The sequence below is a fragment of the Serinus canaria genome, chromosome W (genome assembly GCF_022539315.1).
Source record: "Serinus canaria isolate serCan28SL12 chromosome W, serCan2020, whole genome shotgun sequence".
In the NCBI taxonomy this organism is placed as follows: domain Eukaryota; kingdom Metazoa; phylum Chordata; class Aves; order Passeriformes; family Fringillidae; genus Serinus; species Serinus canaria.
In genome coordinates, this window is record NC_066342.1 from 12,627,364 (window position 1) to 12,652,446 (window position 25,083).

At 38.1% G+C, this 25,083-nt stretch overlaps 2 protein-coding genes across 5 annotated transcripts in view; both read left to right on the top strand.

Annotated features, from left to right (window-relative positions):
- The window catches only part of LOC103824724 (DDB1- and CUL4-associated factor 12-like), an 830,860-nt gene that overhangs the window by 720,271 nt on the left and 85,506 nt on the right, over positions 1-25,083 (top strand). The gene's annotated exons all lie outside the window — the stretch shown is intronic.
- LOC103825432 (splicing regulatory glutamine/lysine-rich protein 1-like) overlaps positions 4,614-25,083 on the top strand; it is a 73,287-nt gene continuing 52,817 nt past the window's right edge. Inside the window, exons 1-3 of one of the 3 annotated variants that reach the window (XM_050986353.1) lie at positions 4,614-4,853; positions 14,308-14,441; positions 21,880-21,995. In XM_050986353.1, coding sequence (XP_050842310.1) covers positions 4,693-4,853; positions 14,308-14,441; positions 21,880-21,995 — 411 coding nt within the window. In that variant the 5' untranslated portion in view covers positions 4,614-4,692. Of the gene's footprint in view, positions 4,854-6,678; positions 6,714-14,307; positions 14,442-21,879; positions 21,996-25,083 lie in introns of those variants that run through there. The other 2 variants (XM_050986354.1, XM_050986355.1) reach the window with 2 other exon arrangements.

Below are 25,083 nucleotides of genomic sequence, written 5' to 3' on the forward strand. Positions count from 1 at the left end.
CCTAAAACAGTGGGAGAAAATGGTATTGCTCCCTGGTCCTGGCTAACACCTGCTCCCAAAGAATCCTACTCACTATGTCTATAGCACCAGATCCACAATATCCAGCATTTCTCTCCCCTAAGTTCGCACCAAGCCTAGGAAGGGGACAGTACAGCACTGTAGAGGTCTCAGCTCTGTTATACAAAATATAATACTGTTATACAATATATAATACAACCACTGAAAGAGTCACTGTCCCAGTGAGGGGATGTGCTGCCCATCCAGCAGGTCCAGAACTCAAAAGACTGATGGACACCAGAGATATAAAACACCAAAGGGCTTATTTTGTTATCTGCTCTCCTGGGTCCATTGGTTCTTAGAAGTGAAATTACAGCTGCTTCTAAACTACAGGAGACTGAAGCACTGACCCTACTTGATCCTTGTCCTAGGGTGACCAAGACAGTCCTAAAGAGAAACTGATCACAGTATTAAAGATTTTATTGACTACTGGAATGGCCAGACACAAAAATGGTAAAAGTCTTTAAACCCAACAATTTTAAGCCCTAAGTCAAAATCGCAGTATGAATTCATCTTTCATGGCAGTTTATTTCATTTTTTATTTTAAACTTTGATTGATCATCCCATCTGTCTTTTAAACCCTCTATGGCAACTATTGCATTTTGGTGAATTCTAACCAAATCTGCCAAGAGATTAAGGATCTCAAATAAAGGAAGTCATCACGAGTTTAATGAAAATCAGTTCTTGGGTGCAGTGTCCTCACTGATCAAAAGACTTCAACAGGAACTTAATGACTACTCAGAGGGTGGTAAAACACTGGCGTAGGTTGCCCAGAGAAGCTGTGGCTGCCCCATCCCTGGAAGTGTTCAAGGCCAGGTTGAATGGAGCTCTGAGCAACCTGGTCTAATGGAAGGTTCCCTGGCCATGGCAAAGGGGGGGTGGGAATGGAATAATCTTTAATGTTTCTTCCAACCCCAAACATTCTATGATTCTATGACTCTTGAGCCTGATGTATGGGCTTAGTACCAAAAACATGCTTCTCTCTCAGCTGCCTCTTGGTAAGTGGTACTCAGGGGCATCAAAAGTGGTGAGGCTGATGGCATTTATACCTGCTGGGGGCTCCTGGGGTGGGAAAAGGGATCAGAAAAGGACCCCAGTGAAGGTGACTGTGGTCTCAAGCCACAGGCTTGTAGGATGCAAGTTTATAAGAAAGTGGACTTAATTGGTTACGCTGCTCCCAGAACAATTGTTCCTTGAGACAAGTAACAAAATTAGTAATTAAGAAGATTCACAACCTGAGAGAATTAGTGCCTCTGATCTATAATAAAGCTATTAGAGACCTCAATGGCAGATTGCATTGCCACAGAAAAAAAAGTCAGCAGAGATTTTAGTGCCCTGTCCTTACTAAATCCTCACCTGAGACAGGTTAAAAAATAGCAATCAGATGGGTTGAATGCTGATTTCAAGACCATTATTATGGTACCAAGCACAGAAAAAAAATAGCAACATGTTGCATATTTCTTAAGGTAAGTTCTTTCCCAGAATACTGAATTTACAAATAAAAGCAACAAACCAGCAGAATTAATCTATACATTAATGGAACTCACTGTGTGTTATTAGAAAGCAGTTACTCTGAGACAACAAGAATTATATTTATAGTGGTGTGTGGTGATACTGTCCTGAATTGCAAGATACGTGTGTATTCTATTTGCCATCTGTTAGAGGTGTGGCAGTTATCTTCTGTTAACCGGGCAGTTTTCTTTATCTCTTCCACAAACCAATCCTCCCTCTGGGAAATATCTTCTGTTAATGGGCCATTGAGTCTCACTGCATGACTGATAAAAATTACATCATCCCATTGTAAGATGCTCTGCCCTGGGGGAGGAGCCAAACATTCATTCCTGGATATAATCTGATATTTTGGGACACCAGGGCAGCCCTTTCCCACTGGATTCCCAGAGGAAGACCAGGCCCATCTACACCACCACTAGACCTTCAGAAGACTACACCCTTCTACAGGATCACTGCTTCAACAGAACCACATCTATCACTCCAGGAGGACTGCAGCCACTGCAGCCACCATTTCAATTGGACTGCTACCAACACCCTGACCTGACCAACAGGGTGTGACGTTGTACTCTGACTCTGTCAGTGTTGTTTTGTATTACTGCATTGTTAATTTTATTTTTTAAAAATTTTCTTCCCTAATAAAGAACTGTTATTCCTGTTCCCATATCTTTGCCTGAGAGCCCCTTAATTTCAAACGTATAACAATTCAAGGGAGGGGGTTTACATTTTCCATTTCGGGGGAGGCTCCTGCCTTCCTTAGCAGACACCTGTCTTTTCAAACCAAGACAGATTTTAATAGTTTTGTTAACATTATCTACTTTTCCATAGACTTAAAAAGAATTATCCATAATAATGGTAGTTATGGTAGCATCTTAAAAATGTCTGGCTTTCTGCCATTCTAATTCTCTTTTCAATCATCTGCAACTTTCAACCTTTTTCTCACCTATTAGGTTGTGATTTTTCAGTGGAGAACCACATACTAGTATTTTGCAAGAAGGATACAGGGAATCTAATGGGGGAAATATTTTACTCAGTACAGGGCAAAATATTTTTTTAAATTACTTTACTTTATATAAGAGCTACTGAGTCAAAATTTGATCTGGAAATAATTCTGCTCCCTCACGGGACCAGACAGCATGAATGGGCTCTATCAAGGAGAAGAGTAATGGGTGATGCTTAATTGTGACAATGTCTTCTGAGGAAGTCTGCCCTGATTTTACTTCTCTCCCCAATTCCTGTTATGGGCTGTTAGGACAGGCTTCACTCTGTTCTGGTGTACTGCAAGTTGTTTACATAATCCATGAAAGAACTTGAAAGGATCAGAGCAAAACAGAGATGAAGTTTGGGAGCACAGTCTCAGGGAATTTTGGAGGGACTTGGAGGTGAGGCTGAACACAAGCAACCTTCAAAATCCATTTTGTCAGTTCAAGTGTAGGGTATGGAATGTTTTAAAAGCTAAAATATTAATGTCTGTAACCTTAAGTCTTTCAGTGCCAAGATACAAAGTTCTTTAACACCTAAGCAAGACTGCAGTTAGATCCTTAATAGTGATCACTCATATGCATAGTGCTCAGTCTCATTTTCTCCAGTCAATTTAACTTTTAAAGAGAACTTGAATTGTTACTCCAGGTAAAATCAACTTAATTGGTATAAATTTCCAGTCAAGTTACAACAAAATTTGTCCCAAAATGGATCCTTTCACCCAGTGTGCAAGAGGCCAATCCACACATTGAGTCAAAGTATTTGATTTATTTACAGTCCTGTGCAGAAAGGGGAGCTGGGTGGCAAATGCACAAAGCCAGCACAATGACTATCAAAATTTTTAACTATTTATGCATTTCAGCAAACAAAGGAATTAGTGTTCATTGGCTACAAGTTATATAGTTCTCTTATTAATTAGTATTCTATCTTATATTGGTTAATGAGTCTCTCCCTTCCCATGCTGATGCTCAGTCTCTCTTCTTTTGGGTCGGTGATCTATGAGTTGGCGGTTGCGATCTCCCCCTGCAACAATTACCTTTTACCCAGTCTGTGCTGATTTCAGCACAGTTCCTGAGTTGGGTTTATTAATTTCTTCTTTATCTTGGGAGTCCTGCCAAATGTCCTAATGGCCCATAAATGCTGCATTCTTTGTGTCCACTATCAGTGGTACATCCTTTTTATCAAGCTTTGTTAACCTCCCCTTAGGTCTGAGATCATTGAAGCATATCAAGCTCCAAACCTTAACAAGGCAATTCTACTGACAAGTAATTTATTTCTCTAACACCTGGACATCAAAACCATTAACTTATTCCATTACAACTCTTCTTGTCTAACACAGAGCAAGTATTCAAGGGTTTACTCCCTAGGGTAATTAAACTGCCGCTTATTGAACTTGGCTTCCAAAAGAGCATTTAAATGGGGAATCTATTTCTCTTTCCATTTCCTGTGGGCATGTTTTAATTTGCTGGCAGAGCATTCAGTGAATTTCATGCTAAATCAATTAATAGAGCTAAACATGACCTATTAAAGATGAGGTTTGGTACCTAGACTCTTTGGTATTCCAGTTTTAAAATAATAAGCCTTTTGCTTTGCTAAAGGACAAGGAAACCAGTTAACAAGGTACTCAGGCCCTCTTTGTGCGCTCGCAGCTGCGCCTTCCCCGTGTATGATGGAACTATTTAACTATTCTGCGTGCGGCGTCCGGGCCGTCGTGCTTGCTTCCTCCGCTGTGCAACCTCCCCATCGCAAGATCTATGATCCAGTCCCCTGGCAGCCTGGGGCGGGTAGTGCGTGTGAAAGAAGGTCGGGGGAGGAGGGGGACGCGGTCCCGTCCTGGTAGTGGCGGCCTGGGTAGCTCCTTGGGAAACCGGAGGGAAGTGAGGTTTTTTTCCCCCTCCCTTCTTGCAGGCGAACTCGGAGTCCCGTCGGCGCGTAGCGAGGGCGCCCGCTCCACCGTGAGCCCCAGCTAGCACGGGAAGAACGGCTGTCCGCCCAGAAGCACCTCCAGGGAGCAGTCGAGTCCGCCGCTAGAGCGCCCGCATGCTAGGGCGCTCTGGCAGGCGCCACGCGCTTCTCTCTGTTATCCGGCCCGCCTCTCCGACTGTGTGGCACTGTCGCGAACGGAGCAGTCGTGCAGGCTCCGCCATGATGAGCGGTGGAGGGATCGGGGTGCCGCTAGGCTTCTCCTTGGTGCCCACGTCTGTCATCCAGATCACGAACCTCTCCTCGGCTGTGACCAGTGAGCAGATGCGGACTCTCTTCAGCTTCCTGGGAGATATCGAGGAGCTGCGCCTCTATCCCCCGGAGTAAGCAGGGTCTGCGTCGGCTCTCAGAGCAATAGAGATTTAGGATGAGGAAGAGGCTTAAAGGGTTCTAGAGGATGGAGGGAAAGGAAGAGGCAGAAGGTCCTATGTGCCATCTTGAGTGTGGGCATCAGTCTCCCGCACGTGGGTGTGTGTCTGTCACGTGGTCCCACCCCTTTGTATGGGGCAGGAACGTTAGAGGAAAGGGGCTATGCTGGACCTAAGATGGTTACCTCGGTCCGGAGGAGGGGAGCAGTCGCAGTATCTCTGGAGCGGCCTGTAGAAACACGTCGAGTTATGTTCTCGTGGTGGCGGTCGGAGCCGCGGTCACCCGGTGGCAGCTGTCGGCACTGAGTCACATCCCGACAAGACGCGTGCTTGCAGGCTGCCCCGAAGCGCTTCCTAGGTGCAGGTCTCGTTTCCCCCGTTTTCCTGAAAACCTGTGTTCTGTGCCCCACCTTTCTCTTCGCTCGGATTCATCCCAAGGGGAGGAGGTGAAGGGGAGGGGGAGAGCGGGCGGGAGCGCACCAGGCCTGACCTCCGCCTGGTAACCTGGTCTTGCCGGCAGGCATGGCGCGAGTGGCACGGCCTGCGAGACCAAGCTCTTTTTGTTCGAAAGGCTGTTTTCTCCCGCGAGAAAGGGTCACTCGAACAGAAGTCAGCATAGCTATTAACAGAGGAACGGTACCTGGTCTGTGCTTAGAAATGTTTCCGATAGGACGTTTGCAGTAACTGAAAATTAATAACGGATCTTACACGTTTCTCTAAATTGTAGCTGTCCTCATTATGTCAACTACATGCAAGGGATCTGCTCAAAAGAGAGATAATATTGTTATTTTGCAAACCTCAATGTTTTTTCAAAGAGATGGAACAGAAGAGGAAAGTAAATATTTTTTTCTTAACACATCTGTTGTATTAGGAAGTGAATGGCAGACTGGCCCTTTCAAACCATTTACATACATATATATATATATATATATATATATATATATGAAAATTAAATAGAAATATCAGAAAGGGGTAGGGGGAGTCATTCACATCCAGACTTCAATTTTAATACAAAGAAGACAGGAATAAAATTTAAGTATAAAAAACTAGCAAAAGGAGATGGTATTTGTCCATTTAAATGTGTTACTAGATTATACATACCTAGGTTTGGATGAGGAATGTTCAGAAAAACTAAATGGGGATTTAACATATATAAAGTACGTATAGTAGGCATCCATTCATGTCAAGATAAAAAAGCTTTACCTAAGTTTTAATCACTTTAATAGATTTATAGTGATTTTTGCACAGTTTTCTAGGTTTTTATTTTGGACTTGTTCCACAATACACTTAATACACTTATCAGATAATAGAATCATACAATGGCTTGGGTTGGAAAGGACCTTAGAGATCATCTAGTTCCAACCCCCCTGCCATGGGCAGGGACACCTTCTGCTAGACCAGGTTGCTCAGGGTCACATCCAATTTGGCCTTGAACACTTCCAGGGATGGGTCATCCACAACTTCTCTGGGCAACCTGTTTCAGTGCCTCACCATCCTCACAGTAAAGAATGTTTTCCTGATATCTAATCTAAACTTCTCTTTTTCAGTTTGAACCTATCCCCCCTTGTCCTCTCACTATATGCTCTTGTAAATCATCCAGTCTTCTTGTAGGCCCCCTTCAGGTACTGAAAGGTTGCTATAAGGTCTCCACAATGTCTTCTTTTCTCCAGGCTGAACAGCCCCAGCTCTCTCAGCCTGTCTTCACAGGAGAGGTGTTCCAACCCTCTGATCACCTTCATGGTCCTCCTTTGGACTCTCCAACAGACCTATATCCTTCCTGTGCTGGGGACCCCAGAGCTGGATGCAGTGTTCCAGGTGGGGTCTCACAAGAGCAGAGTAGAGAGGGAGAACCACCTCCCTCGACCTGCTGGCCGCGCTCCTTTTGATGCAGCCCAGGATACAGTTGGCTTTCTGGGCTGCAAGCACACATTGTCAGGTAAACAATATGATGAAACAAAGTTGTATGTTGCATTGTGTAGAATTGTAGCCTCTTTTCTCTCTTATTCTGTATTGCAAATATTCAGCATACACACAAAATATTTTTACTTAGGCATGAGTTTGCAGAGTACAATGAAGTTGTGTTCTTTTCTGTATGCATAATTTTGCTTATTAAAAAGAGGACATTCAAGTTTAAAGATTTACTGCAATATTTGTAATCCCATTGCCTTTGCTCAGCATGTTTCTTTCTAATAGATATGAACTTGTAGTTCTGTTGATGCTCAACATTAAACAGACTATTTAGACATTATATGTATGTGTACATGTGTATATACACTTGATAAATCATATAAACTCTCCTTTTCCTAATTCAGCATTATGATCTTTCCAAATAAAAGTATAAATTTTCCTTTACCTCTTCAAAATCAGTCATGTTTGTCAGCCTTCTACTTTTTCCCTTAATCTGCTGAAGTCTAATACATAAAATCTTATATTAAATACTCAGTAGTGTTGTAATTTTTTTTTTTGTTTGAAAGGAAATAGATCTCATTCTGACATTTGTGAATTAATTTGGTCAAGGACATGGACCATTGTGAAGTATTGATCTTGGTAATTTAATGTATTTTTGAAATATTTTTCCCCATTCTTGAAAGATGCAGTATTACATGTTTAACTTTGGATTAGCTTTTTCTTCCTAATTCTCTGATATTTTGCTCTGTCAGAGCAATCCAAGAGATTTATAAAAGTGGTGAATTTGATCAGGTGATCATTTCAACTTTATAGGAAATTCCTTTGATAACACTGTTCCACGATAGTTAATTGTGCAGCACCCTACTGCTGACTTGAATGAAAAAAAAAAAGAGAGAAGATTTATGACTTACTGGGGAGTGAGGATGATGTATCTTATACCTATAGGCTCTTCAATGATTGTAGAACAAAGTATAGAGCTGTGCTATGAACTAGCATCATGAGAGATAAGTTACTTTTCAGCAATTTTCTACATTTTTGCAGTCTCCTGTTATTTGTATCTAAAAGTGGGATTCATCACCTGGTGTGCAGTAAGACAATCTCACACACAGAGACAAGGTATGTGATTAGTTCATATTTGCACAAAGGTGGGTGCTGAGTGGTAAATCCACAAAGCTAGCACACAGAGCAGAGAACTTGATCATTATTTATACAATGTTAATCTAATCTATTCCACCTATCTACTACATATTCAATGTTTTCTACTCTACTATTGGTTACTCATAAAAGGGCTGATTGCATAAGGTATTTTGTAATTCATTATTAGCTACTGCGCATTCTCAGGGCTCTTTCATTTGAATTGGGGGTTGTTTGGTGGTCATGATCTCCCCCTGATGGAATTATCTTTTACCCAGTTGGACCTGCTTTCAGCACAGCTGATTAGTTGGCTTTGTTAGTTTCTACTTATCTTGGGCAAATGTCCTTTTGGTCTGTAAATTCTGCATTCTTCTTGTCCATTATCAGTAACCTCCCCCTAGGTCTGTGGCCCCTAAACCATGTCAAGCCCCAAACCCCAACAAGGCGATTCTATTGACAAGCAACCCATCAAAGACATCACTGTAAGTAACATATGCCTTGGTTTTATAGGGTGCAACTGAGAATTTCTTTAAAAAACTAACAAAAAGTCTCAATAGTTGAATATAATTACTTTAAAGAGAAAATATTAATGTTGGATTAGTTCACTTAAAGTTCTTGTAAAGATGCACAATGTGGAGAAAAAGAGAGAGAAACGACCTCAGTTTTTTAATGCATTAAATAAAAGGCAGGTTTTTTAAGATGACTCTTCAGTATTTCTAGTGAGCTTCCTGAAGCCAGTGACTTTTCCTGGCAATTAATATCTTAAGACTGGGGTTTTAAAGTAGCAGTTTCTGACAAGGTCCTATATTTTGTATACTGAAATTATTGGGATGACTTTTATGAATGTTGAGCTAAATCATACTATGCTCTTTGGTAGTTTGTCACTTCATGTTTTATCTTCATTAATCAAAGCCCTTCAGTTTTTTCAGTCATTGTTAAGCAGACATCCCATTAACAAGGATGGATTTCATATCTGTAATTTTCCTGAAATCCTAGTTCTCTGTGAGGAAGTGTCTCTCTTGTGTATGAGAGGTTTTTGCACTTTAGGCAGTTGCCAGTAAATGCTATTTTATTATTATTGTTATTTTCTGAAGAGGTCTGTGTGAACTGTGAATAAGCTGCTTTCAGATTCAGCATTGCAGGCATAGGAAACTCTTGGTACTGAAGAAGTTTCCATATGGTCATCATTCTGATTTTAGCTACACTGAAAACAATATTTCTTTTTATTGAAAAGCTATGAATGTGTATCATATTTCAGTAGGTCATAATGCTTGTTACTGGTGGCTGTTAGTATTTACCTGTTTTCTTACAAGAATAATTTAAATTTGACTTGACTGTACAACTATATACTGTTTTGCTCTCTGGAAGGCTTTCCATTAAAATTTTAATCTAAAAATTGAAAGCACCTATTTGATGAATAACACAGTAAACGAGTTATGTGCAGGTGGGAAGAGGTGTTTTTTTTTTTTAAATCCACTCATTGTACTCTTAAGTAAATTGTATTTGATTATCAAATCTCAAAGAGACTAGCTGAGTTTATATTTTATCTTGTTGCAATTGTCTGCTGTATTGCTTTAAAATTGGTGTCATAAACTTGCCCAAGAAACTTTGACTTAATGAGATTTTTAACTATTTCCTCATAAGACCTCTCTCTTATAGACTGCTGTAAGTATCTTTCAGTGCTCAAAGACCTCTTTTATTCCATTTCATTACTATTGCCAAGCATTTTGGTCACCTCTTCTTCCTTGTCCCATAAACAGAGCTTTAGCCTTGAGTAGAAGTATGTTCAGAGAATTTGAGGGTTTATTTTTCTTTTCCTAACTGCTCAGAAATGAAAGTAAGGGATGCTTGTAAAATCCTTTCAGAAAATAGGATTTCTGTGTTGTTGGCTTTTTTAATTTACTTGTACATATTTTTCCCTTTTGCTTACATCTTGAGGAAAATATGTGGACTGAATTGCAGGTTTCTAATTTTACCAAAGGAGATCTGTTTTTTTCTGAAGATAAAGACTTAAATATCCTAAAGAAAAGTTAAAGATGTATAGGTAAATGACTTGGAAAATTGTTGTTAGATAGGGTGAAGCAGTTATCAAGAACATAAGATAATATTACAGTCACAGCCTTGGTAAGAGAATTTATGTCCTACGAGTTGTTACTACATCAGGGCCTTGGTGTGGATTTGCCACTTGTGTGTAGAAGAGTAGGGTGGCTTTAGTGGGGCTTCTGTCATCTTCAGTGATATTTTGTCATCAAAGTCTGAGGAAAAACTCTTGACATTTTGAATATCTGTGTATGGTCCTGATTTAGGTAGAGATCTAAATTCTCATGCTGAGAATGGAGACTTGCTGTCGTTGTTTAACAAGTGTTCCTCAGTTTGCCATTTGCAAAACCATGCTTTTGCGTTAGGTTTGTCACCCAGTTGAAATCTGTGTTTCAGAGAAGCCTTTAAAATTACATTTGTAGTGATACACCTTCAAATGTGGCTGTAAGAGGATTTTTGATTAGTTAAGTATTGAAAAGCTTTATGGAAATTGAACTTAAGCAGAATGAATTGTTTGAAAGCAGGGAGGCACAAAATGTCTGCATCAGGTATTGAAAGCCTTGCTATAATACTGTTTGCTTATGGGTGTTCTGGAGTTGTCTTGGAAGCTAATACACACAAGTGTTTCTTAGATATTGTTATATCCAGCAGTGGCTGCAGTATAGATAAGGCCTTTGAGATAAAATACACAGAGCTTTATTTAAATATGATCCGCACAATTATTCCAGAACATCTTATTTTGACAGGTTATTAGTTTCTGTTGTCTTCTCCACCATCAGCACTCTGAGAAAATTTGGACCCTTAGAGAGATATTTTATAGCATTTATTTGATTTTTCACTGTAGATTTCTGAATAGGTAAGAATTAAGTTTTTGGTTGGTTTTTGTTCTGTTGGGGGATGGATGTTGCTGTCTCCCTACAAAGGAAAAGAAAAATGCTAGAAACATCTGAATACTATTTATATCTTTATTTCCTTTTTGAATTTTCTTGCATTTCTAAAGAAACTGGATTATAGTAACCTTAAATCAGAGATGTAGGACTTGCTTTTTTGCAACGATGCTTTGTAACCGTAGGAAGAAGGCTATGAGACTACCTCAATTCAGCCTTAAAAAAGATTGTCAAAAAAAAAAAAATCGAAAAAGGGATTAAAACAGAATAGGACTTTTCTGCTTTAAGAAAGACTTCTTACGAAGCCTACTGGGGAAGTTTAGGAGGCCCACTTTGCAAAAAAAGAGGACTCAGTCACTGTGAAGCTTTTTAGAATTTCAGAACTTTTGGGTCTTAATTGTCTCCCTCGATGTAGTTGCAGCATTGATGTGTTTTCAGCAGAGGTGGTCTCCTTATTAGAGAAATTTTCCTTTTCATCACTTCTCCGGTGAATCTCATTATTAGCTTAACTTTCAGAAAACACTTTGTAGCAAGGCTTTTTTTTTAGAGCCTTGTTGCAGTACTATTCTTATGTTAATATTTTAAACCTACTTCTCAGATAGCTTTTGTGATTATAATCCAGGAAATACAGAGAGGGAAATATAGAAATGACACTTGTCATAACTGGCTCTGTAGTTGTTGGAATTCATAAGGTTTATTTATCTAGGCTGTAACTGCCTGGAACAGAATTATGTTTTTGAGTTACCAATGAAAACAATAAAGAAAAAAGCTAAGTGATGTTAGAAGTTTGAACCAGAGAATCTTAAATGGAGGCTTCAACTATTTCGATTGTAACACTGGCATATGTATTAATTAACAAACCCCAAACAACAAGAAAAAACCCAAAAGACGCTCCCCCTCAAACTTACCCACACCGGCCTCTGTCCCCCCAACCCAAAACAAAGAAAGAATCTTGTGGCCATTAAAAAAACAAAAAAATCTTTGCAATGAGCAGTCTGGCTCTTCAGAATATGTAATATTACAAGTTGCATGCAAACATTTCTGCTGAGTATTGAGTTAGTCATAGCTCTTTGTCAGCTCTGATGGAAAGTGTCCTGAATCAAGACTTTACAGATGGCTCAAAAGCCATTTTTATACATTTATTTCCTTCCTGAATATGAAAGCTTGAAACTGGGAAAACACTGTCCACTACAGACAAATGAACAGAAGAAATGTAGTAATCTTGCAATGTTTTTATAAATTGCATAAGGTTGATTTCATATTTATGTTTCTCCCCCTCTCTGCTTATTTTTCCTCCCTCAATGTTTCTGTTTTCACAGAATTTTCCATCATAAATGTTTCTGATCGCCATTCTGAAGTTGACCAGCTCTCTAGATATTTTATCTAGATGTTACCTTTCTGGTAACCAGAAACATACCAATCTGCCTGCCTCAGACTAAGTTCTGGTTCATTTATGCAATTAATATGATGAAATAATGTGCCTAAAACTTGTGAGTTTTTATTTAAATACTAAAGCTTAATTAATTCCATCCAAAAACTTTGGGAATACCTGCTTGGAATTTGAGGGACTACAAGATGGATTGGACTAAACTTGAACTCTTGGTACTTCTGAAAGCTGACAAGTGTTATAGTTGAGAGGGTCAAGATTAAACAGTTCAGGCAGTGTATTTTCCATGATTTACTACTTTTGTAGAAGGTAGATGCTTTTTTTAAAATGGAACTTGCTGATGTTTCAGCAATATCCTTTTGTGTTCTGTCTTTGAAGGTTTTACCTGTACTTACTTCATATGAAGAAATAAACTAATTGTGTAGAGTACAAATCTTCATCAGGGAATACATCTTTTAAAGCAAACTTTGTTTTTGATCAAGATTACAAAATTTGCATATTGTGCTTTCTGATCAATCTGTTGGTGTACTTTCTAATGGAAAAGCAAGTTACCCAACATACGTATTTTTCATTTCCTTCTTTATTCTAGTCTAATAGTGAATTCTTCTTACCTCCTCCAGTGTTATCCTGTACCACACCAGGTCAAACTAAGATAAGATGATAAAAAGGATATTTGTTACATTAGTGAACTAAGATGTAACAATTGTAAGAATTCTCAAGAATGTGTTTTTATCTTAATATGATTTAACAAAATTTCTTTTGTGAAGGCCTAAGAAATAATATCAGTTAATATGGGATAATATCTAAACAATACACTAAAAATGACTGGGCTTATTGTCTTAGAATTATGGAATACCCTTATTGGAATGTTGGGGGACACAAGACAGATGATGGACTTTGGACCTGGTTAACATAAGAGATTTGATAACAGGATGCCTTGTCAAAAGCAAACGGAACTTTGAAAATTAGACCTAGATAGCAAGAAGATTAAATCAGACAAGTTTACCAGAAAAAGAAAATCCCATTAAACTCTGCAAGCAAGAGATGTGGTTATATGCACAAGTTCGTATCTGTGATTTCAACCTAATCATTATAGTACACATTACTAGTCTCCTTAAAATAGTATATAAGTGCTTGTATCCCACAATAAAATCAGATTCTGATCACCAAGTCAGTCTCCTTGTCTCTCTCCATCGCTGACATACCCTGAGTTGGAAGGGACCCACAAGGTTCATCGAAGTCCAACCCCCAGCTCTGCACAGCACCATCCCAAGAATCATACCATGTACCTGGGAGTATTGTTCAAAGGCTTCTTGAACTCAGTCAGGCATGGGGCTGTGACTAATTCCCTGGGGACCCTGTTCCAGTGCTCAACCACCCTCTGGGTGAAGAACCTTTTCCTAATATCTAACCTAAACCTCCCCTGACACAGCTTCATGATGTTCCCTTGGGTCCTGTCACTGGTCACCACAGAGGAAAGAGCAGTGTCTGCTCTTCATCCTCACAAGGAAGTTGTAGACTGTGATGAGATCCCTCTCAGTCTTCTTCAGGCTGAACAGGCCAAGTGACTTCAGCTGCTCCTTATATGGCTTCCCCTCAAGGCCCTTCACCTTCCTCTTGGCCCTCCGTTGGACACTTTGATGTTTTTAAACAAGTTTTATTTGGAGGATAAAAGATAAACTATACATTATTTACTCGACAAAGCGTCCTGTAAATATGGTATTTACAATAGCCGTGTAATTTTGTTTAGCAAGATTTTTAAAGAAAATCAGCCTTGTTAATTAGGGCTTTTGGCTTCTGTAAGTTTCCATTAAAAAGAAGGAGGGGCTATACTATGAGTTTTTAAGTGACAAGGCAAATAAGTAAATTTGTAAATATTGTAAAAATTAGTAAATTTTTAAGTAGGCAAATTAGTAAATTTCTATACTTGTCTTTTGGGTAACTTTTCCAGGGAATTAACTTTTTTTTTAATTAAGAAATAATAGTTGAAAATATATGCATACATTTATTTAATATGGCTAATTGTTGTTTTTTTTTCCCTTTTATCTTGCAGCAACACACCTCTTACTTTTTCCTCCAAAGTATGTTATATTAAGTTTCGTGAAGCATCAAGTGTTGGTGTGGCCCAGCATCTAACTAACACGGTTTTTATTGACAGAGCTTTGATAGTTGTGCCCTGCGCAGAAGGTTGGTATTTTAGACATTCATCTGTAATGTTGCTCTTTGTCCTGTCTGCTAATTGTTTTAAGCTTTCTATCTCAAGAGGCAGTGCTCTGTTATTTTATTTTATTTTATTTCTGTAAAAAAAAAGCCTTGAAACAAATTTGAAAATCAAATTAAGAAACCAAATTATCTAGATTAAACTGAAATCCAGCATTAGAAAAAGAAAATAGTTGTTTTAAATTAGGATACTTCAATTTTCCACAGTTATTACATATTTTGTGGAAAAATAAGGTAAACTAATACTCTTTATTATAGTTTGTATTGGCAAGCTTATTCCCATACAAAGTTCTCTCTGAAGTCAAAGGAGCACTGCAAAGATAAAGCAGTTTCGTGGCACTGTGATAACACTGCAGTTTGGATCTTAATGTGTTGCCCTTGGTGTGGTGTTTTGGTTTTGGGGTTTTTTTTAATAGTAATTATTTTTCAATTTTTTAGACCAAATTCCAATTTTGTCTTGTAGACATTATATATGCATTGGACTATTTTAGATTAATCTAATCTTATGTATTTTGCATTTGTGATGATAATTGCTGTTTGAATATAAATATTTACTTTCTAATTTAATAAAAAAAAGTTTCAATTTTTCTTTCTTGTTCCTGTGGAAAATATTACTTTGTGTGCAATAAAAAGGCTTTCTTATGGATACTGGTACTCTTCTTTGATTTTAGATATCTTTAAAAATGCAATCAACTGTACAGAATGCTTCTAGTGTAAAATATTTTTATAACTCTTAGTAAAATAAAGTGAATGCTAAATTTACAAGTGTTTCTTTAACTAGCTTTGAGGTCCTGCTTTTACATGTGCTAAATACAAGGTAGTTCTTATTGTTAGTATACTATCCCAGATTTAAATGCAGTTCTATGAAGCATGGCTCTACTGTTGGCAGATCACCAGAGTTAGGCAGAGCCCCATTGACTTCATTGTGATAGCTGTGGGAATTGAGCATTTGCCCATTTGGATCTGGATTGCCTCTTTGGAGTGGAGTATTCCAGTTGATGCAGTAAAGATAACTTCACATGATAGTTGTTTTGCCATGAACAAAAATATTTAGAAAGATTGATCCATAAACTGCAGCAAGTTCAGAAATATCTGCTATTAACAGGACTTTTATAACTTCAATAGTCAGGTTTTGGTTCAAAAAATACTGTTGACTTTTTGGAGTTTGTTAACAATGGTCCCAGAGTGCCATATTTTGGCATGTTTGCCACATCATGATCTAGATAGTATGAGATTAGTGCTGCTGCAATGATGGTCTGGGGTTTTCCTAGCAAACTCTGACAAGTCTTAAAAATTTCATAGACTCTTAGATGACCTACAGTGCACTGTCTATTCTTGTAGCCTTGTTAACATGGGCATATTGACAAGTCTTTGTGAAGCCTAGATTTTTAGTTGCTTTTATGGTTTGTTTGGGGGACTTTTGGGTTTTATTTTTGGAACTTGTTCTTAAACCACAAAGAGGATATTGCTGTATCCACTTGAAGCTTTGTAAAGGCTTTAGGTAGACAAAATGTATCAGAACAGCATCCTTATTGAAAAATTACCCTTAAGTAATTGATTGCAAATTCTTCAGAATCTTAACACTGGTTCAGTACTGCCAGAGAGGAAAGATTGCTACCTAATGACTGAACAACACTTCTTGGTATTTCTCTTGAGATCACTGCATGATGTGATTTGACAACAGGCAGGTAGAGCTACATTTTCCTGTGTCTCTTGATGGCAGACAATGAGGGGAAGGAGAATAAAATCAAAGTTCTGAGAAATCTTGTTCCAACCCTGTTTGTAGCTGACTTATTAGGTATTTCTCAGAAAATGTGTTACAGAAAAACTGTCACTGTTCCAGACCATTCTGGACCCCACAGAGATTTATATATAATTAGGTGAACAAGTGATTGGGTTGTGAGGTCAATTTCTATTTTCAAGTCAGAATGCTGTTTTCATGTAACTTTCTAACAGAATAATTAATTTTAATTTGCAAAGATGTGAATTTATATAGGTTTCACTTTCTGAGACCATAGTGCAACAATTTTTATTTACTATGTATAATTGTTAATGGAATCAGTGGAGTGTTCAATAACAATGCTATATTCTACTAAAAGGTTAAATTATATCAGTAGCCAACAGTGCCAGTAATAAAATGTTTCATGTGCTGAATTAAACATATAGAAGGGGTAAAATGAAACTCTGAAAACTTGGTTTCAGAAAACAGAATAAAATCTGAAATTTTTAGTGTATTTAAACAGTGGTAAATTAAGAGTATGAGGAAGGAATCTCTACACAATAAAAACAGTGTTCATTTTGTGACATTTAATAAGCAATTTAACAAAAATATAATTGTAAATTAATTAACATTATCAAGTTGTCAAAATATACCTTTCTTTTGTGTGTATCATTAGGTTTTTCTTTAACATTAGAGTTTGAGAACACAAAAGTTGAAAGATAAACAAAGGCACCACCCTAATAATTCTAAATTTATGTCCACATTGTCTAGTAGATAAATTTTGACTATTAATTGGTTTTGTATGTTTTCTCTGTGTGATATTTGTGCATTATTAGATGACTAGACTGGCCAAGGCAGACCTGTTACACTTGCCTGAGTTAGGCATTGTTTGCCATGCCACTAAACCTGCCGCCAAGTGAAATCTTCATGGGGGAAATGAGATTGAAGTCTGGCCTGCTGAAGATGGACGCCCTGTCTCTGTTTTCATTTTATTTTGCTTTCCTTCCTTTGTTTCTTTTATTTTCACTTTTTAATTTTTTTTCCTTTTTGTTTTGTTCTGTTAAATCCCTTACCCTTGTACTTGTGAACTGGTAATTCAGCTCTGAAAAAAATTATGCTTTGTAAAGGGTTCATAGTGTTTCATTTTGAAGTTGACCTGAAGCTACTTGTGGATGGTATACAGAGAATTTAGGATATGTTTAAGTTTTATGCTGTGAGTTATGGATAAGTTTTGTTTGGAATACATTTAAGCATCTAAATTCAACAGATGAACACATTGTGTCAGACTGGAATAGTGAAAACTATATCAGTTTTAAGATGCATTCTTTCATATGTTATGCTTTGTGAGCCTATCTTGAAAGAAAAGTTAAAACTTTCTGGAGAAATTAACTTTACAAAGTAAAATCATTATTTTTCTCTGCTATTTTTCCTTTTCTCAGCAGAGTACTTTTAGGCTGCATGATCTGTTTAAAGGCTTTCTATTTATATCTAATAAGAAGAGTTTAAAATAATAATTTCTGATATTGAGCTTTCACGAGTATTGAATGTCATGAAATATTTGTTTGCTTCTGATAAAACCTTGCTCCAGTGAGGTCTGTGGCAGTAAGATTTCATCCTTTTGTTTTTATAATTTTTAGAAAAAACTGTTTACCACTCATAAGTACAAATGCAGCCTGAGATTTTTGTTGGAATGTGTTGTGAGGCACATTGTCTTTCAACACTGTTACTCATGGGAAGATTGAAAAGTTTTGTGTGCGTGTATGTGTGTATTGCACTTTTACATGCTCCAGTGGTCATTATTTCAAGAAGAGGTTAAAAACAAATTATCATCTCACAATCTCAGAAGCCCTGGCAGTTCATGCTGGAGTGATTGAGAAAGTTCTTATCCCTAAATGATGTTTGTTCTTGTGAAACAGAAGCCCTAAAACAGAAGTGCTGGACCAGGTAATGTGTCTAGTCCTCAAGCATTACTCTTCCCAGCCAGCTGCATTGGGACCAATTGGCTTGATTCTCATAATGCACCAAGCTGAGAACTGTAGCTGGGAAGAGCTTTGTGATCTCTGTTGAATTTAGCTGTGCCAGTTGAGGTAATTACAAATAGTTGTAATCTCTTTAATCTCTGCTGCTAAATCCAATAAGAATCATGAACTGAATCACACAGAAATTATTTTATTTGTAAGTGTGCATTTTCCATTGATTTAAAATAGTAAAAAAATAACAACTCCTTTAAAATTCTTTCAAGTAAATGTAAAAAGAAAGTATTTAAAAAGAAATGTGCTTTAGTTATTTTTCAAGCTGTTTTGGGGTGATGGGAGGATTAACCATGTAGTTTCAGTATAAAGAGTAAGAAATTAATTTCTGAGCACATGGACAGTGATAAAAATACTGCGATTAGTACCTGCTTAACACAGATATTTCTGTTTAGCATTTAACAAAATGGATTTTGGTACAGACTAGATTACTAGGGCTCTTAAACACTTAGGAAAACTGTACATTTCTGAAGAAGCATAGGGTATCTCTAGGTAATACAGAGCTAATCTACATTTACTTTCAGATTCCTTTGAAAAGTGAAGAATAAATAAATACGTGATCATAGAATCTAATTTACTAAACACTCATGCATTCAAATAAATATTTCTAAGGATGCGGTATAGATGTGGCAAATTTATTTTGCTTGTTTCCCTTATTAGAAAATAAATATATTTGCCTCATTTCCATTCAGCTTTTAAATACCATGAGTTTAAAAACCAAAACAGTTATTCTTAAATGAAAGTGTCCTAATTTGTTATGTCATTACTGACATATTTTGTTGTATCTTTGTGAGCTTGTATCCCTTTTTAAAATAAATTAATGGAGGCTGTAACTTCTGAGGTTATTTGGCCTTACATATTAATTTGTTTTTCAAAACTGTCTAAAAACCAGGGAAATAAATTTGCAAGATATTTTAGGCTTTTGGTTTTGGGGTTTTTTTTTGCCCTCAACAGTTTATTTTCTATAGAATTGTTTAAAAGTTTAACCTGATCTTAAAAACTTAAAACCTAGAAAGGGGTAGATTTTCAAAAGACAGTATCTGAAAATACAAACAAATTTTCAGGGTTCTGTCCGTAGAGGTAGACCTTTCTTCATTTTTGAATAAAATAAATGAACAGATTTTTGTGGCATGGACCTGATCAACTAGATTTTGTATTTAATATTAAACATTATGTTGTTGAGGGACCAAAGTATTCTGGAAATAATGCTGCTAACTTTATAGTTTATATATGTATGTAATTCATTTTTTTAACTATAATAGTTTATTTAGCTGAAATTGTTCAATTGATTCTTCAAGCAATGTTTGAGCAAATGAATAATAAATAATTGCAATTATTTCAGTAAGGTGAATCATATGCTTAAAGTTTAGAATTGTATTTAAGTACATTCTGAACTTGACTCCCTGTCAGTTTAGTTATATGCTTATGCATAACTCATTTCCTATCAAAAAGGGCTAAATGTCTTAAGCATCTCTTAAGTTTATCTGGTTAAGTGTGTATTGAATTGGCTGTATGTAATTGCATACTTCAGTTAGGCATATGCTTATGTATATTATTGATCAAGGATCTAAATTACAATGCAGATGTACCACTTTAGGAGCCATTAAATTTATTTGAGCCATGTCTGTTGATCCTGGAGAAACCTCTATGAGTATCCAGGTAATTGCAAGATGCTGGCTCAGCAATCATTTGAAAACGCTTAAGTATTTTGTTTTTCAGAAGAACTGGTATATACTTGTATGCCTAATTTGCACACACAGTTGTTGGAACTGTATATTTGGAAGCCTGTTAGTTAGTTACATAGTAGGCAGGATGTGAGGCAAGGTACCTGATTCTCATGAGCAGTCTGGCAAATCAAGTAAACCTCTCATTGCATGCCTGACTTCAGAATGAGACCTGTTAAGAGTGCTCAGCATTGTGATGATGACTCAGATTTATGCATGTTTTTATAAAAGCCCTGGAAGACATAATAGCACAGTTAATTCTTAATTGTTAATAATTTTCCTATTTTTCTCCTTTAGATAGCAAAATAAAGTGGTTTGTTACATGTTAAGGAGCAAGGTGCCTCAAAACTTAAATAACTCTAAATAGAAGGTGTGAGAAAAAAGAACAGTACGGTTATTTTGTCTTTCTAATCCACTCATGCTATATATAAATTAATTTTCACTTATATTTGTTTTGTCCTTTGTATCTCTAACTCTGAGTCCTTGCTGCAGATCTGTAGTACAGGTTTGCAACTTTCGTCTTTTTATTTTTTTAAAGTAGTATGATTCCTGTGGGGTTTATTTTCACAAATATAGCTAAAATTGCATAGTGTTTTGAAAATAATATAATAATTTGGGTTTTGAGAACAATATTTAGAATAATTTTAAAATTCTGAAGTTAAGGGCTTTATAGTTAAAACACATAAAGTTTGAACCAAAGCAGTAAAAGTCACTGGCACAGTATTTGTATATACCTTGACTTTTAAAACGATGTTTAAATAAAAGCATTTACATTATTAAAGTACATGGGGTAATATCAAAGGGCTCAGATGGGTAGCACATATACAGTTACTCCAGTAATTTTGAATAAATCATATATAACTAATATAATTAGCACTTCTTTTCTTTATTTTTTCAGTTCAGTGTTTAATATTTGTACCAGTTTAAAATTTTTTGCATTTCAAATTTAAAACATATGTTTAATTGCATTTGTGATTAACTATTGCATCTTTTGATTTTTGAATATTTTTATTATTTATTTACCAATCTAATTGTAACTAACTTTGAATGAAATCTGTGTTTAGTTCAGATTAGATATTGCATAAACTTTTTGCATGACAGGGAAAATATAATATGGTTGAAATAGTAGGAAATATAGGGAAATATAGCTTGCTTAGCTGATAAGTTATGATTCTCTTTAATTTCAGTAAATTTAAAGCTAATTTATCAAAAATTTAGATAAACTGAGGTGACCTAGAATGTAAGACAGTACAAATATGAACTTTTCAGCCCTCCCTCCACTCCCAAATTCATTTGTAGTATGTCTTGTGTGGAGTCACAGTAGGGCTTTTTTAATTTTTATTTATTTTTACATCAAAAGTAGGTAACTCCAGAGGGTGAAAAAGTTAATGAATTTCTGTTAACACATACTTTGTGTCTTTCTTTTTTTAACTGATTTGGTTATTTGCCATTTCTGGGGATTAAACTTTAAAAAAATGTTCTTCTTTTCTGTATCTGATGTTCTGTGTGCTATTAGTGATGCAGCCAACACGAACGGTTGTCATGTGTAAAACAGCTTTCGATCACCGTGAAAACACCGCCCCAGGAAAGCGTCCATGCTTGATATCGTTTGGTTCATGAACATTAAGTTTCCAGTACAGGTGACCCATAGCTCCAAGTGTTAAATAATTGTGTACATTATTCAGTTTTTAAAATAATAATCCATTAATGACATTGCTAGTCTTTGAAGTTCTGCTCACTTTTGTTTTTCCTAATAGACGCAAGGTAAAAGGAAATACTTAAGTTCATATCTCTTTCTTTGTAAGGATCTGGTAAATAGATTCATTCTTATTTATTACTTTTTTAACTGCAAGGGTAATTGTAAAATCATAGAAAGAGTAACATCTGTGTAGTGTTCCAACTCTGTGTAACGCTTTCCTTTGCTTCTTCAGGTAAAATCCCAGATGAAGCCAAAGCCCTTTCTCTATTGGCACCTGCTCCTACTATGACAAGTCTGATGCCCGGTGCAGGGTTGCTTCCTATACCTACACCAACCCCTTTAACTACAGTAAGTAAAATTCAGTCTCTGTTTGATTTCTGGTTTTCCTTTATACTCAGTAGCCTCCCTGTGTTCAAAGAACAAGAACTATCTGATCTGTGGGTGTTGTCTTCTCATATGCTAAATCAGTGAGGATTTAGCTGTGGTGCCGAGAGGGTAGATCACAAGATGCCCATGCACTACCTTTCCTGGGTGTTTCTTTCATATTCTCGAATTGCAAAATAGCGGCCAAATACTGGGTTTGGTTGTGTTCATTTTAGTTGTTGTCCCTTCACTATACCCATTAATTTGATGCAGTAGCAATGCTATCCACCTAATAATAAATTACTAAAAGATCATAGTTAAATTGAAAATGTTCTTCATAATATTAAAATGCTGCAATAGGATATTTTTGCAATAGGATACTTTGACCCTAGTGGAAGCTGAGGTGAGCCTGACTGGAAATGAGTGAAACATTCCGTTGTGACTGGCCTAGAGGCCCCATGCATTTTGGGCATAGACTTCCTCCAAAGTGGGTATTTCAAAGACCCAGAGGGACTCAGGTGGGCATTTGGGATAGCTGCTGTGGAGACAGAGGGTGTTAAGCCATTGAACACCTTGCCTGGACTATCAGAGAACCCATCTGCAGTAGGCCTTCTGAAGGGGGAAGAGCGACGAGTACCAATTGCCACCTCGACAGTGCACCGCCAGCAGTACTGGACAACTCAAGATGCTGTGATTCCCATCCACAAGATGATCCGTGAGCTGGAGAGCCAAGGGGGAGTCAGCAAGGCCTACTCACCCTTCAACAGTCCCATTTGGCCTGTACACAAATCTGGAGAATGGAGATTTACTGTGGACTATCATGCCTTGAATGAAGTGACTCCACCATTGAGCGCTGCTGTGCTGGACATGTTGGAGCTCCAGTACGAGCTAGAGTCCAAGGCAGTGAAGTGGTACGCCACTATTGACATTGCCAGTGTGTTTTTCTCCATTCCTCTGGCAGCAGAGTGCAGGCCTCAGTTTCCCTTCACCTGGAGGGGCATGCAATACACCTGGAACCAACTGTCCTAGGAGTGGAAGCACAGTCCTACCATCTGCCATAGACTGATCCAGGCCGCACTGGAAAAGGGTGAAGCTCCAAAACACCTGCAGTACATCAATGACATCGTTGTGTGGGGGAACATGGCAGCAGAGGTGTTTGAGAAAGGAGAGAAAATCATCCGAATTCTCCTGAAAGCCGGTTTCACCATCAAGAAGAGCAATGTCAAGGGACCTGCTTGAGAGATCCAGTTCCTGGGAGTAAAGTGGCAAGATGGATGGCATCAGATTCCCACCAATGTCATCAACAAGATCACTGCGATGTCTCCACTGCCCAACAAGAAGGAAACACAAGTTTTTTAGGTGCCATAGGCTTTTGGAAAATGCATATTCCTGAGTACAGTCAGACTGTGAGCCCTCTCTACCTAGTCACCTGCAAAAAGAGCAATATCCACTGGGGCCCTGAACAGCAACAAGCCTTGGCCCAGATCAAGCAAGAAAGCACTCATGCTGTAGCCCTTGGCCCGGTCAGAGCAGGACCAGAAGTGAAGAACGTGCTCTACTCCGGAGCTGGGAGCCATGGTTTGTCCTGGAGCCTTTGGCAGAAGGTGCCTAGTGAGACTTGGGGTTGACCACTAGGATTCTGGAGCCGAAGTTACAGAGGGGCCGAAGCCAACTACATTCCAACAGAGAAGGAAATCTTGGCAGCCTATGAAAGAGTCCAAGCTGCCTCAGAGGTGATTGGCATGGAAGCACAACTCCTGTGCACCCCGACTACCGGTGCTGGGGTGGATGTTCAAAGCAAAGGTTCCCTCTACTCACCATGCCACCAATGCCACATGGAGCAAGTGGATCGCTCTCATCACACAGTGCACTCATATTGGAAAACTGAATCACCCTGGAATCTTGAATAAATTTATAAATTGACCTGAAGGTGAAAACTTTGGTCTCTCTGACAAAGAGGAGAAAAAGAAATGACACATGCTGAGGAAGCTCCACCATACAACCAACTGCCAGCAGAAGAAACATGCTGCACTCTTTTCACTGACAGTTCCTGGCACGTAGGGATGAAACAAGAGTGGAAAGCAGCTGTATGGAGCCCTACACAACAAGTTGCAGGAGTTACTGAAATAGAAGGTGGATTGAGCCAACTTGCTGGACTCAAAGCCGTTCAGCTGTCCCTCAGGTGGGCTTTTGGGATTGCTGTAGAGACAGAAGACATTAGACAATTGAACACCTTGTCTGGTCTCTCTGAGGACCCTTCTGTGGTAAGACTCCTGAGTGTTGGGGCAGCACAGCAGAAGAATTTTTTGAGAAAGGGGAGCAAATAATCCAAATCTTCCTGAAGTCCAGTTTTGCCATAAAGCACAGTAAGGTCAAGGGACCTGCCCAGGAAATTAAGTTCCTGGGGGTAAAATGGGAAGACAGGCGCAGACAGATTCCAACAGAGGTGATCAATAAGATAGCTGTGATGTCTCCACTGACCAGCAAGAAGCAAACACAGGCTTTCCTAGGCATCGTGGGTTTTTGGAGGATGCATGTCCCAGAGTTCAACAAGATTTTAAGCCCTCTCTACCTTGTGACATGAAAGAAAAATTACTTCCAGTGGGACCCTGAACAACAGTAAGCCTTTGAACAGATTGAATAGGAGATTCCTCATGCAGTGGTCTTTGGGCCAACCAGGACAGGACAGGATGTGAAAAATGAGCTCTACACCGCAGTCAGGGAGAATGGTCCTTCCTGAAGACTGGCAGAATGTACCTGGAGAGACTTGAGAATGATCTCTCAGGTTCTGGAGTTGGGGATTCAAAGGATCTGAGCCCAGCTACACCCCAATTGAAAAAGAGGTTCTTGTAGCCTATGAAGGAGTTCAAGCTGCCTCAGAAGTGATTGGCACCAAAGCACAGCTTCTTCTGGCACCCCAGCTACCAGTGCTAGGATGTTTAAAGGGAAAATCCCTGCAAAACATCATGCCACTTATATGACGGGGAGTAAGTGGATTGCTCTCATCCCACAGCAAGCTTGTATAGGAAATCTGAATCGCTCTGGGATCTTGGAAGTCATCATGAACTGTCCT